The sequence below is a fragment of the Lagopus muta genome, chromosome 6 (genome assembly GCF_023343835.1).
Source record: "Lagopus muta isolate bLagMut1 chromosome 6, bLagMut1 primary, whole genome shotgun sequence".
Taxonomy (NCBI): domain Eukaryota; kingdom Metazoa; phylum Chordata; class Aves; order Galliformes; family Phasianidae; genus Lagopus; species Lagopus muta.
The window spans coordinates 30,149,860-30,164,995 of record NC_064438.1 but is presented as its reverse complement, the minus strand read 5'-3'; the positions used below and the strand labels follow the sequence as shown (position 1 = coordinate 30,164,995).

The window sequence follows — 15,136 nt, the reverse complement described above, 5'->3', positions numbered from 1 at the left end:
GTCATCTGTTATTTACTGATGTTAACTGTTAATTCTAATCATGTTGATTAAGCAGAAAGTTGGGATAATTATTAAGTAACTAAAAAGTTGTGAGGATAGCAACTGTCAAAGGGGAAACAAAAAAGGATTAAGGAAGAACAGAAAAAATAGAGTAGAAGGAGGAGCTTGAGCAAGGATGAGATGAAACTTGAGACTTGTACTAAAGCAAAGCATTAAGAACAAAGGTAGTTTCAGGACCTACTCCCTCTGTTCTGTTTACTCTCTGTATCCTGTTACTTTTCTTTGTTCTGTATGTTTACTTATTTTCTTCCCAAATATTTATTTCTCCTTCTGTTTTTTAGTGGAGTCTCTGCATCTTTTCTACTGAAATGCTGCCCTGTTGTCCTATTTTTAGTCCAAATATTATGACTAGGTTAAATCCAAAGTGTTTCTTATGCAATATAAGAAGACTTTTCGCAACTCATAGGCAAAAAGTTATTGCTGATAAACTTGCATTTCTTTGCAAAGAACTTTGATTCTTTGTGATCATTTGAAGTATATATATTTTACAAATGATCAATTATCTTTCACATGAGGAAGATAAAGTCTTTAGTTTTCACATGTGTTTCAACTGTTGTCTTAAAATTCTTGAGCAATTGGGAATTGTTTAGTGACTGACAGCTCAACTGTGATGTGGTATGTATTTCTGATACAATCATCAAGGTTAGAAAACACTTCATCCAGTTCAACAATCCACCTACCACCAATATTTTCCCACTGAACCATGCCACATAGTACATCTAAACATTTCTTTAGCACCTCTCTGGGCAACCCATTCCAGCACCTGACCAGTTTTCCAGAGAAGAAATGTTTCCTAACATCCAAACTGAATCCTTCCTGGCTGAACTTGAGGATGAGATTATATGTTTTACAGGAGAAATTTACATTATACAGGAGAAGAGGCCAAACCTCACCTTGTCACCTCTGTAGAGAGCAATAAAGTCTCCCCTGAGCCTCATCTTCTCTTGGCTAAACAATCCCCCAGCTCCCTCAGCTGTTCCTCATAAGAGTTGTGCTTCAAACTCCTCACAGCTTCATTGCCCTTCTCTGGACGCACTCCAGGGTCATGATGTCTGTATAGCAGTGGACCCAAAACTGAACACAGTATTTGAGGTGCAGCATCATCAGTGCTGAATGCAGAGGGACTATCTCTTCCCTGCTTTTGCTGGCAGCACCATTTCTGATACAAGCTAGGATGCCATTGGCCTTCTGGGCCATGTGGGCACACTCTTGGCTCACGTTTAGCTGAGCTTTGACCAAGACCCCCAGATCCTTTTCTTCCACACAATGTGGAAGATAGTGCATTTCCTCATTCTGGTCTCAGAAAAGGAGAAACATGTTACTGTTCAATTCTATGGAACTACTTTACATTCATACCTTAGCAGCAGATACTATCATAGGAGCTTCTGAAGTTTGTTTAAAATTAAGAGGTTCACAGAGCTTATAATGTAATCATTTTGAAAGAGCTAACCAGAGAGATCTCAAAACAGACAGTCATAACAGAGAACAAGGAAGAATTTTGTACAGAACCAACTGTAGTTTGTTGTTTATTTGCTTTCTGTATTGTGTTTAGGTATATCTTCTTTCCCTTTGCACCACTTCAAAAAACATCTTTATCAAGAAGTTTGTTCTCTCCTGTCACAGTGATTTAAAAATTCATGTATCATATTTCAACTTTAAAGTGCATTTGAAGCCATGATCTGTATCGTTAAGTCACAAAATACAGAATTTTTGAGGTTGGAGAATACCTATAGAGATCATAGAGTCCAACCTCTTCTTCAGCATAGGTTCATCCAGACCATATTGCTCAAAACACTGTCCAGTAAGGTTTAAACACTTCCAAGGAAAAAGATTCTACTGCTTCTCTGAGCAACCTGTTCCAGTGTTTGACCATCCTCATGGTAAAAACATTATTTTCTCACACTTGGATGGAATTTCTTGAATTTCAGCATGTATCAGTTTCTTCTTGTCTTTTCACTGATGCCACAGAGAAGTTTGGCTTTATAATGTCTGGTCAGGTATTTATATACAATTATAAGATTCCCACTGAGATTTATTTATTTATTTTTTTCACATAAACATCTTTTATTGGGCATATTAATGTTAACAGGTGAAAAATGATGCTATTCGTTTTTGAATTAAAGTTTGATATTTCAAAATCAGCAGTCATTGTTGATTCAGTAACTGAGAATAAGGTCCCTAAAATAGGTTATATTATTAAATCATAGGATTCTGAGTCTTTGATGTTTAGGGGCATCTATAAATATGTTCAGAGTTTAAGCTTTATTCATCAGATAATATCATCCACATTTTCTTTTGTTGTTGTTGTTTGTTTTTTTTTTTTTTAAATGATATTAAAGAACAAATATAATTTTCATAGTATAATTTTTATGCAGTATTGCAACTAGATAATCTTTGAGGTATCTTCCAACACAAGCCATTCTATTATTTTATAAATACAATTCTAGCATATGTGAAGTTACTGTAGTGACAAATTCTGAAGAGTGGATTTATGTTATTTTGTTAAAAGGAGGTTGCATGCATCTCAAAAACAAACAAAAACCCAGCAGAAAACCAGATATTAAAATCAAAATACATGGTTTCAAATACACTTTTCATCACATTTAATATACTCCGCTCTTTTGTTCTTACATTGTTTAAATTTTTTTTTTTTTTTTTACAGTATGTTCCTCCAGACCTTTGCATCTGTAACTTTGTACTTGAACAGTCTCTGTCTGTAAGAGCCCTTCAAGAGATGCTGACCAACACAGGGGATAATGCCAATGAAGGGGTAAGTAAGTTAACATCAAAGAATGTTGAGTTTCTGAGTACGGGTTTTTTTTTTTTTTTTTTTTTTAAATTTCTTCCCTTGTTCCAGAATTTTCCAGATGAGGGAATTTGTGTGATAGCAGATAATTCAGTTTTCCTTTTTTCTTGGGGAAGTTAGTCCTCCACTGCCATAATAATGTTACTTTTTAATATGGCATTGAGGAATGGGTGCAGCTAGTCTATTGAAATATTTACAGATAACAGTAACATCATCTTCAGAGATTATTTATTATCATCCATCCTCAGACTGTCATAATTGTCATATTTTTTTTATAAAATTGTCAATTTTATTGTCATAAAAAGCATTATTGTATTAGAATGCTATTTATTAATGAGGAAAGCAAAATAATTTTGTCATGGTGATGTAAATCTCCATGATCTCGTTTCACTAAGCAAACAAAGTTTTTGAGGTATTTGGCTTTATTTGACCTATCTTCTCATAAAATCACTATCTGGGAATTAAGTTCTATCAACAGAAGAAAGGGAAAAATCTAAATCTATGTGATAAGTTCAGATTTAAGTACACAGGTATTACTTTTTTTTTGGTAGGTGTGTACCTACACTGCTTTATTGTAATTTTAAATGATTTAACCCCTGGTAAGAGACAAGAACTGTTGAACAGAAATAATCATTTAATAATTTTGTCCTTTGGGTTTATTAATTTTTTTACTGTATTATTAAAGCCTACTTACTGGAATGCTTATAATGTAATGTGAGATTGCAAGAAAGTGAAATGTAGCTGTATCTGCATTTTTATTACAAAAGCTTTGATTGTATCACTTCAAGTCTAAGATATCCTAGGAATCCTAATGTACTAAGAAAGAATTCCATAAAAATAAGTGCACTTTATTACACATGATTTATTATCATTAAAGCCATGAAACATAAAAATTTATATACAACTTGTATTTGTTTGACAAAATGGGACAATATTACAGGTAAAAATTAGGCCTAATAGAAACCTCAGATGTAGATTTGTCAGTATTTTGAATGATCTGCATGGTCATTTGAGCAACTTGTCAGATGTTCCCCTATCAATGAGACAAAGTAATAAAATGACTTGTGCTTTCCACTTAGTTTGTCACTAGTCCGTTTGTATTCATGTATAATGTTTTAGGATTTTAAAATAATATGTAAATTCACTTTTATTGTTTTCTTCTCCTGTTCAGTTGAACTGTAGGGAAAAATTAGAAATACCACTTCCTAACAGGAGGTAAAACATTATTAATGAATTAATATTTAATAAGATTTTACAGTGTTTATTTCTTATGACAGATTCTGCAATGAGTGTTTTTGAGCACCATGACTGGCACAAAACTTGTGTGAAGTAAATTCTGCATTCCACTTTCAGTTAGAATTAAACAGTAGTCATACAAATGTCTCTTAAAATTTCTCGTGAAATTGTTGCAGGCCATCTCAGTACATTGATGTTTACTATATCTCTCAAATTTCTGTAGCCTGATGAGATTATGCCAAATCTGGTTGTTGCTATTTTCTATTATGCTGGGCTTTAATGGATTTACCAGAATAGTTTAAAAGCCTGTGTGGAAGACTTAATTTGGTTGGTTTTACTGGCTGTGAAGAATATTATGCATCCTTCTCTATTATCCCTACTTATTCTCTGCTCTCTTAACATAATATTGAATTCAAATTTTATTATCTTGAGAATAGAGCATGAACAAGTTCTATGCATTTACTTAGTTTTTGGGACTAAATGTTGACGAACTACTATGCAAATAATATGCAGTGCTAAATATATTTGTTCAAATAGAAATTAATGCTGAATTCATATCATGATGAGAGATTTCTTTTGATTTCCTTCTGGAATTCCATAAACAGAGTTCTAGTATTTCTTCATTTTTTTATTGGCATCATAGAAAATAATCAGAATAATATGTAGGAAAAAGGGGAATTTTATAATTTAAGGAAATTGACTATGTAAGTAACTCCTTGAAAGGAGAACATTATCAGCCTGTCTTTGTAGAACAGGTGCTCAAACTCTCTGATCTTCTTAGTGGACCTCCTCTAGACCCACTCCAACAGTTTTTCCCTTGGACTTTTTTTTTTTTTTTTTTCTTGTCCAAAAGAGTCAGAACATGTTAAATTCTCTGACTAAAGGGATCACAAAGAAAATCCAGTTTTGCCTATTCTGATTTTGTAATATATTCCCATATTTGACAATAACAATTTGTGCTTCATTGAAATTATGGATGCAGTTGATTTAATGCTAATAAATCTAATAAATACTAAATGTGACAAATAGCTCTAGATAGTAGCTACCCTTCATAAGTGCTTAAAACATTTGCAGTAGTTGCATTTTTTAATTCTTTCAGAATTTGTGTATGTGTGTATATGTATTTATTTTTTTATGTTTTTTAATGCCTCTGAGAAGTTTGTAAAGAAGGTAAGTATTATTATATTCCACTTCAAATATTTTTTTAAAAATGCTGTGATTTTATTTAATTATGTTACTGTAATGCAATTTTTAACAAGCTGTGGCCAAGAACGTTTGTTCTCTTGGCATATATTTGGCTGTTGCAGTTGTTAATTTATTTATGATTTTTGTGCAGCATAGGCATTTCATAATTTGCTTGAATATGTATGTTTTTTTTTACTTAAATTAAAATTGCTCTTCACATCCTCACATAAATCTGTTTGTAGTCCATGCTGGTGTTCTAACCTTCTCTGCCATGTTCTGTAGGCAGCTCAAGGTGGTCACAGAACTTTGCTATATGGCCATGCTATACTACTTCGACATTCATTCAGTGAAATGGTAAGCAAAAATGCACTTGCAAGGAAATTGGTAGTATGAAACTCATAAATAGATGTATTTTAAATCAAAATAATTACAAAAATTCTGAATTACTGTTTTTTGTATGTCTTCCATAATATGTCTTCCATACTAGATTTAAAAAGTAAAAATAAAAAATTGAATAGCTTGTGATGTCTCAACACGGTGGAGTGGTCTTTGTTTTAAATTTAGATTGTTCAAATCCGTTTCAGTCAGAAAGTTAGCACTGAGTTTAACCATAAATTCTATTTTTCAGGAGTCCATTCCAGTGATTGTTCCATTAGCAAGCTTCTGCTGACACAAGTGAATGTGTCATAATATGTGTTGAGTTTTCCATCATAATGCACAAATAAGTTGTTCCCAAGGACTGTGTCCACAGATGTGCTACCTTTTATAAATTTTATTTTACTGTGTTGTACAAGTGAAAAACTTAAACTGCTTGTGATCTCTGACTTATTAGTGTATAATTAATAGAGGTTGGAGAAATGAGAGATGAAGAAAGCATCTTCTCTACTTTTTGCTGTATTAGAATACTGTATATTAGTCTACTATATTTGTCTTAAATTTCTGTAACTGTTTTTTATAAGCCATACAAATCGTAATTACCTTGATTTACCAGAATTTTAAAGTATTATTACACAGTATGCTGTCATGCAGGAAATCTATTACAATGAGACTATACTAAGATGTTTGTCTACTCCTATCATGAACCATTTGAAGCTTTGGAAAGGAGTTATATTGCAGAAGATAAATATGTGCTGAATTGAAAAACATTTTGATAATTTAAAGAAACTGGGGAAAGCATATTTACAAATAACACTATTCTTTAATTAAAAAGAAAGAAAAAAACACATGTCTGATAGTAAGGTAGAGTAATGTGAATGTATTATCAATTATTCTGCATGTATGATAACAGATACTGTTGATTTTGATTTTCACCAACTCCACTATTTTTCAGTATTTAACATGCTTAACGTCATCAAGATCCCAGACTGATAAACTTGCATTTGATGTGGGACTACAAGAAAATGCAGCAGGTATGACAAGTTATTTTTGAAGAAAAAGTTTTCAGACATCTCTTCTTTTAGAAGATGCATTGTGATTAAATGTGTGTTCCTATAAGCTTGTGATTGCCGTGTTTATCTGTTCACTAGAAATATATTGATTGAAAGTAAATGATGAATATCAATATTGATGGCTTTCAGGAAATGAACTGATTTTGCATAAGAGTGTAGAGCATCTTTGTAATTAAACTAATTTGCCACAACTACAATAAAACTAGGGGTAATGACTGAAGTAAAAATTTCTGTTAAATAGATTTGATGCATTAATTTTCTGCTTGTATAGTTGGTCCCTATCAGTAGAATAACTGTATGAAAATATCGTGTATCAGTTCATTTATAATATACATCCTAACTACATGACAAAAGAAGCTGGCAGCTTGTAATGCAGAAAACAGGAAAAAATGCAATGAGCACATTGGTAAAACAATTGAAGAAAAATCATAAAATGGATCAAAATATTATCTCATTGTGGAAAAGATACATCACAAGCAAGAAATGATAAGAAAGTTTTAAAATTTAATCAGTTGCTTTCAAGGTATACTGTCAGACTTCTGCTGATATAAATGTTATGGAAACAATTGAGATTCCATGGTATCATATATAAACAATAAGATGCCACATTGCTTAGGGGATAGGTTAATTAACTGAAAAGCAATTAATTTGCAAGGTATCACAAACAGGCTTAGGTTCGGTATACATAGTGTTAAGAGTTACTAAGTGATGAGTCCTCCAACAGAAATAATTAAATGACTCGTAGTACGCACTGAAAGACACGTACTGTGAAGGAGAAATCAAAGTACCTATGTACATTCCTTGTTAATGTGACACTTCAAATGACAGTATGCCAGTTCTGTTATATCAACCAGTGTTTTCTGTTTATTTTTTCATTGTTTTGAAAATAAGCTAAAATCAAAATTAATTAGACTAATTAGATCAATTAGATTAATTGACAATGGAGAGACGCTGTAGTGTAAACGTTTAAAATATTTGTGAGCCATGATCTTTGAAACTTCCTTCCCAAATGACATTGTCTACATAGGTCACTCCAAAAATAATGCTTTCCATGTAAACTTCAATGAACAGAAAGAGCTCAAAATGACAAAGTGTGTTAGAGCAAATTCTCAGCTACAAAACATTATTTTTCAGTGTAGTTATCACTATTAGCTGTATATTCTAACAACAATGAACAGGAGCAGTGTGATGTTGCACTCATAAAAATCTGCATGACCATCTGGAACGTGGCTTTTCTTTTGCACTGCTGTCACCACTGCTAAAAAGCACCACCCACCGTCTTTGTGACGGATGCTCACATCCTGTATTTGGTCTCTATAAATGTTCATCAAGTGTCAGTGGGTGTCATATTTTATGCATGGGAAAATAAAATTTTACATCTTTGCTTCATATGCACTTCCATCAGACACTGTTTTGTCAGGCTGCCCCTCTGCTACCATCTGTCACACTGCAACAAAATGTAAGAGAATATTGGTAGAAAGGTTCAACCTCTACTGCCTTACCACAAACATCTGCCTCTAAATTTGTGGGCCAAAATAATAAAATAGGAGGCATTACTTTCAGAGCAGCTCAAGTCTATGTTATCTGCATGGCCTGAGTTTGAATAAGTGAGGTTTGTCTTTCAGTAGTGGCTATAAAGAAGATGGTTTCAGACTTGCGTGTTTGATTGTTGCCTCATACAGAGACCGTTTTCTTTAAGCAATATTGGTAAGAGGAATGTATGTGTTCTCTCACTCAGATAGTAGTTCATAGTTCTATTGTTTTTGTTTTCAAAATTATCATGTGTGTATCTGCTCGTGCATTTGAAGTTTTTAGTATATGTCGTAGATATCTGTACTGGTATTTATTTTACTATACGTATACCAAGAGATCCTTGCACATGATGTAATATGTAAAAAGTAGCCTGTAAAAGGAGTGATTAGCTGATTTTCTGTGCTGAGAGTTTTGAAAACTACAACATGCTTGTACAGCTCATAAACTAAACATCAAAATATTACTTCCTCTTGCCCCTCTTTTGACCCATGAAAATGTTCTTTTGAATCAGTTTCATCTGTAGACAGCATTTTTGACCTGGTGAATATTGATTTAAAAGCCACTGAATACTTCAAAGGATTCACTTTGGATGATTTAGTACTTTAGACTTCTAGGGATGTAACTTTTCTTTATTGTCTTTATAATCATTTTCATAGTTTTCATACTTCAAGAATGTTTTATGTGATGTTTGAAAGTTGATTAAAAAGGTTTTTGCACTTTTCCTTATGCTACCAGTAATATTGTAAAATTAAGGAGTATTTCTTTCAGTTCTGTAATGTTATTGTAGCTTAGCAGTACAGAATATTGTGAATATAGATATGGACATTAAGGAAAAGAAGACCCAAAATTTGATCACTAAGACCAAGGTAGCTTCAGCACCACCAACTTACTGCTGCGGAAGGAAAAATAGTTATAAGCATTGTTTTGTAAATGATTAGTGACTTTAACAAAGCATTCAACAGGAAGTAACACCTTCAGTGATGGCAAAGATTAGCTGCCAAAAAAACAGTTTTGAAAAAATTGAAAAACTTGAGTGGATAGAAAAAAAGCAATGAGTTGGCTTTGTATGATTGTCTTACAAGACAATTCTTCATTAGGTTGTTTCAGTATTGTCCAAAAATATCCTTAAGTTTTTTGGGAGTTATCTGTTTTGTATACCAATGATAAGTATCTTTTGTCATTTAGGTGAGGCATGCTGGTGGACAATACACCCTGCTTCTAAACAGAGGTCAGAAGGAGAAAAAGTTCGAATAGGTGATGATCTTATCCTGGTCAGTGTGTCCTCTGAAAGATACCTGGTAGGTTTGTTTTTCAAGCAAGTGAACCAGATGGTGGAAAAACACAATCTGCTGGAAAAGTGTTGGGATTCTTACAAACGATTATTATTTTTTTTCCGATCTACAAAATGATATCTGGTTCTAATGACTTTTTTTTTCTTTCCTCTGTGAATAGTTTTCTTCGCACTAGATCATGCTTATTTTCATGCCTTTGGCCTTCAATATTCTCTAGGGAGGTTTTTAGTTCTCTTAACTGGAATATTTCTAAGCTGTAGCTGTAGAGTGCTGGTTAGAGTTTAGAAAAGATCATTTAAAAAGCATGTTCTGACCAATTTTTAAAGAATGTATGTATGTCTACATTGTTTTGTATTTCTGTTTTGTTGAGGAAGTACATATTAAAATATTTTTAAGCACAATATTCACTGTTTCTTGTTATCTTCTTGTTTCAGCATCTCTCCATGTCAAATGGAAGTATTCAGGTGGACGCCTCCTTTATGCAGACACTTTGGAATGTACATCCTACGTGCTCAGGAAGCAATATTACAGAAGGTTTGGTGTTTTATATGTTTAGAAATTCGTACAGTATGAATGGCTTTGTATCATATTTCATGAAAAGTGAATGAATGAGAACACCTCAAAACATCAAACAAAACAGGTTATTATAGGAAATGAGCATGGGATGATGGGAGATTAATGGAAGGGGAAATGGGGAAATACAGATGTTTCAGCTGAGTTAACTGCTGAAAAGTTAAATGAGTAATCTAATTCTGGATTTACAAAGCATAAACAGTAACATGAGAAATGAAGACCAAGCAAGCAACAGATGAGTTCATGGCCTTCAGTTTAATTTTTGGGAGTAAGGGCTGATAAGTAAGAAAAGTCAGTAAACTTAGATTTTGCTGAGGAATTTCAATAGCCCTGTTCCATGAGAGAACAGAAGAGAAATGAGGTACATGCAAAATGGAAAACAGGTTTCTTGTAGTTCCTATTTCAATATCCTCATCATGTTTTTTAAAGATACCTGCAAATTTAAAGAACCTTTCTGGATCTCACAGCCTTGCTTCTTTATTGCCTCTCTCTGATAGTCATTGAAAATGAACTCTTTAAATACATCGTGTTAATCAGCCTTAAATCCCATACCACATAGTCTGATTTCTCACTAGGTCCTTTGCTGCACTTCTCAATCATGTTTGAGAAATGTTACCTTATTCTGTGTGTGAAACGTCTTGTTCTGTAATGAAGGATTCATTCAGTTGATATTGCTCCCTATCTCAATGCTATCCTCTTCAACACATTGTATTGCAAGATTATAAAGTCAACCAAGTCTGTATATTCTCAAGAAGCTTACGAGAACTGAAATTGTATGTGATGACTCCTGCAGAACTTCATGAAGAACTGTGTTAAAGAGAACTGAAAGTGTCCATGGGATAACACACAAGTAAAGAAAAGGAAAAATGAAATCATATAATTCATATAATTCATAATTGATTCTTTTAATATTATTTAATAGAGAGAATAGTGGATTTTCACTGAAACTAGATCAAAATAATATGCACAGCGTAAAACATAGGAAAATCAGCACTTTTTAAAAACATTTCTTCTAGCTTGTAAGGAAAGATATGAAGCATTCAAAGTACAAAAGAGGATACTGATGTAACATGATGAAGTAAAGAAGTCTCATAACAGAATCTTTGTAATTTATGTCAAATAATTTTGATAGAACAGAATATGCTACCCTGATATTTTTCTTAACATTCTTTCTTCATTTTGACCTTGGCAATAACTGGCAACAGCATAATTGCCCATTATCATTTTTTTAATTTACGAACTCATATTGGATCAACACCATTAATATGAGTTTTGTTCTACGTTCCCGCTTTATATATTTGTTCTTTTAACAAATTTGGCTTCTACATAAAGCGTTCAATTTTCAAAAGAGTAATTATGTGTTTTTTCCATTTCCTTTTCTGTCCCAGAATTTGATTTTTAAATGTTAAGAGATTGCTTTCCTCTTATCTTTAATTTCAGAATAAATATTTTGCTGTAACTGTAAAAGATAATAAGAATTAACATACTTTTTCACAGAGGTATTATTAAAACTAATAGAGTTTTTATTTTTTATTTTGAGAATGACACTTTGGGATGGCCAATATAAACTAATGAGTGAATGTGATTCTTCTGCAGGGTATCTTCTTGGTGGGCATGTAGTACGTTTTTTCCATGGTCGTGATGAGTGTTTGACAATTCCTTCTACAGATCAGAATGATTCACAGCAAAAGTGAGTGGTGGTGTATTTTTATACATTTTCTCTCAAAAATATAAGTATGGATCATTAATTGTCAGTTAAATTTAAGATTATATAAGTTATATAGGTTCAGTTGTCTTGATAGTAATTTTTAATTAGACAGAGACACTGTTATAATTTGAGAGACCTACTAAGTAGAAAATGACTCTTAAGTTCTTGTATTTCTGAAATTCAACACCAAGATTTCAACCTGTCTAGTGTGCTACTATAAGCTGAGGTCAGCAAGCATTAATGGGGAACATTTTAATAATAAATAAAGGCACTAAAAAAAATCTCTGTAAGCCCAGTCTCTACAGCATATTTCATATATGATATATATTTTACCATTTGCAAGTTCTTTCTTGCTCAAATTGTACTAATGTATTGATAATTAAATTGTATTACCTAGCCTAAATCTCTTTTGTATTGAACTTAAATCTACATCTTTAATATATAATGATGGTTTATTATGACTAGAATTTAACGTTGTATTTTGCTGAGTCAAAAACACAGCAAGTTAATTATTTCAATATTTAGAAAAGCAACATTAAAGGTCATACTCAACAAATAAGACCTCTGCACCTGTTGTAGCAAATCAGGTATGCTTTAGGGAGTATGATACCTCAGATAAGAAATTAAATGGAATTCTCAGTTTTAAGTTTTCAATTTTTATACTTCTGTTCAGTGAAGAAGTCTGCAGATCCAAAGTGAGTGTTAGAGAATATTTGTTAATGACCTTTTCTTTCTGTTCTCTTCCTATATGTAAATGATAGTAAGTTTGCACTGAGCATGAAATGTTAAGTAGGCAACTCAAGTATAAAAGTGTAACGTTAGTGAAAATGTTAGGACTTTGGTATGTTGTGGAGTTCAGATGTCAAATACAGATAATATTTTCATCATCTAGTCTTAATGAGGTTAGAATAAGTTCAGAAATACTATATTGTATCTAAACCTGCATGTATGTAAACCAATGGTAAACTGATCATTTTAAAGTGGTTGATTTTGAGTTATCTCTCTGATTAGTAAGGTGCATAGTGGTACAAGGCCAAGTTCTTACTGGGTTGTAGTTATAGAAGCCAATTTTTTCTCCCCCAAAACAAAATTGTTAGGTGCAAAGCAAACAAGCAGCAATAGGAATAAGAGTGAGAGTTCTATAAAAATAGTGATTCTATCTCCTTACTTAATCATTTCTATGCATTCCAGTAATACTATTAAACAAGCTTCCTAAGTTATACAATGCTGATAATTGTTCTTTTTATGGAAGAGACATTTAATTTTCTGTAGGCTTCTATAAAGAATGCTTCTCATAGTTCATATAGGGGACTACCGACTTTTATTACAAGATTAGGAAAAATGCACGCAATAATCTTTCTGCAAGTCAGAAAGGAAGGTTTTGCAGAAACACAGAGTAGGATGGATGAATGGATGGAATGAAGGAGAAGCTGAAGAAAGTGTAATGTAGATGTGTTTAAGAAAAAGCAAAAATTATTTTTTACTTGTAGCATTACTAGCATAAGGCCAGGTCGCTAAGGATATAATAGCATTGCACACAGAAAAAGCTGGAAAAGGATTAGAGGAATTAAACAGTGTATGGGTTTAAAGGTAAGAGGTGAACAGAGGAATTTTTATGGTAGCCAAGTCAGTTTGGTGAAGACATGGTTGAGTTGAGCCAAGCATAAATAGAGGAGGCAAAAGGAGAATGGAAGCAAATTACTAATTCTGAGCTTGTCTAGAGAAGAGGTCACTAGGCTCTTCCATCATTAGAGTAACACTAGTAAGGCAAACGGACACAATGAGGATCTAGGATGAAAATGAGAAACTTGAAATGGTTATTTTGTATTTACTATATTCATTTAGTTTGAAATTAAGATGATTTGGTTGCTAGTTTCTTTTTTTTGTCACTTTATATTTCAATTTTAGAGTATATGAAACATGGAATACAAAAAGCATAGGAAATGCTGTTATCCTTTCTCTGAGAAATTTATATTCTTGTGTTTATTGTACACAATCATTTTGAAATTTTTGGAATTGCATACATATTCTTAAATGTGACTTCTGTGTAATGAATAGATGTAGACCTACAATTCCATATTCTTATAAAGATACTCTATGTAAATGATATGTCATGTTAGTTTATTTTGTTTTAATATATAGATTCTTATTACTGATGTCAGTCAAGAGTCTGATCATCAAATATTCTTCTCATTAGAAGAAAAGTTTCTTATGTACTTTGTCAGTTAAGATAAAGCTTTCATTTCACATGTTGACTTTCAGGTCCAGGAGCTGCGTGAGAATAATGTTAAACAGATCTTTTATCCTGATAGCTGTTAAAAATAAAACCATTTGACAATCTGAAGAGCCAGTTAAAATTCTTTATTTCAGAACGCTACTGTGTTTTAGAACAGACCACATAACAGGTTATGATGTTTCCATGTATGTATATAGAGTAGACAGAATACTTTGACTGAGCAGGAAGGCAGATTTTGGATTCCCTTGCTGCATTTTTTTTGTTTTTGTTTTGTTTGTTTGTTTTTAAAGATAAATAAGCACAGAAGGTCTAGCTTCCATAAATGATAGTGTGAAACAGTGCTGCTCACAGGAGTATATATGAGAAATATTTTTTAAGCTTTAGAAATAATTCAAATTTTGTAATCCAGGCACCAGAATTTATGTAATCTTTTTAATATATAAAGGCTATAGGAAATAAAATGTGTAATATTAAAGTTTTCATCTGAAAACTCAGGACACAGAATTTCTAATAAAAAAAAAACCTTTATCTGCTGTACTATTAGAAACATATTTTATCTGTAATATTTATTCTGTGTAAAGACTATAATTCAGTGTTTTTGTTTTCTTATTACCATTTTTTAGTTAGAAAGTTAGAAGCAGTTCTAACAGTGGTATGGCTGATGTAGTATTCATGCTGATTATTGTTAATTTTGCAATTGTGTGTAATTATTTTTAATATTGTGTTTATATTTTAGAGCATTAGTAATTTAGATTAATCTACTAGGAATTTATGATTTACATAGTTTTATCAGTAAGCTACAAAAGAAAATTCTCAGCCAGTTTGAAAAGAAAGTATTTCATCAGCTTCTGAGAGAGAATGGATTAATCTAAATGGCTTTCAATCTTAACTTGCCTGGGACGTTTGTATACTCTATAGTGTTCTCAATGACAAGTAAAAATCTTTTTTTCTGTTCACCTTCATCCATTGAGCTAGCTGGGAGTCATACATGGTTTATAGAACTCAGTCCTCAGAAAAATAAGTAGCACAAACAAAGGCAAGAGGATGATCTTCTGAATC

General features: G+C 32.4%; 1 protein-coding gene across 5 annotated transcripts in view; it reads left to right on the top strand.

Annotated features, from left to right (window-relative positions):
• RYR3 (ryanodine receptor 3) overlaps positions 1 to 15,136 on the top strand; it is a 203,729-nt gene that overhangs the window by 45,649 nt on the left and 142,944 nt on the right. For all 5 annotated transcript variants that reach the window (XM_048949520.1, XM_048949521.1, XM_048949522.1 and 2 more), the window contains exons 3-8: positions 2,723 to 2,830; positions 5,570 to 5,641; positions 6,618 to 6,696; positions 9,454 to 9,566; positions 9,995 to 10,094; positions 11,730 to 11,823. In XM_048949520.1, the coding sequence (XP_048805477.1) occupies positions 2,723 to 2,830; positions 5,570 to 5,641; positions 6,618 to 6,696; positions 9,454 to 9,566; positions 9,995 to 10,094; positions 11,730 to 11,823 (566 nt within the window). The remainder of the gene's footprint in view (positions 1 to 2,722; positions 2,831 to 5,569; positions 5,642 to 6,617; positions 6,697 to 9,453; positions 9,567 to 9,994; positions 10,095 to 11,729; positions 11,824 to 15,136) is intronic.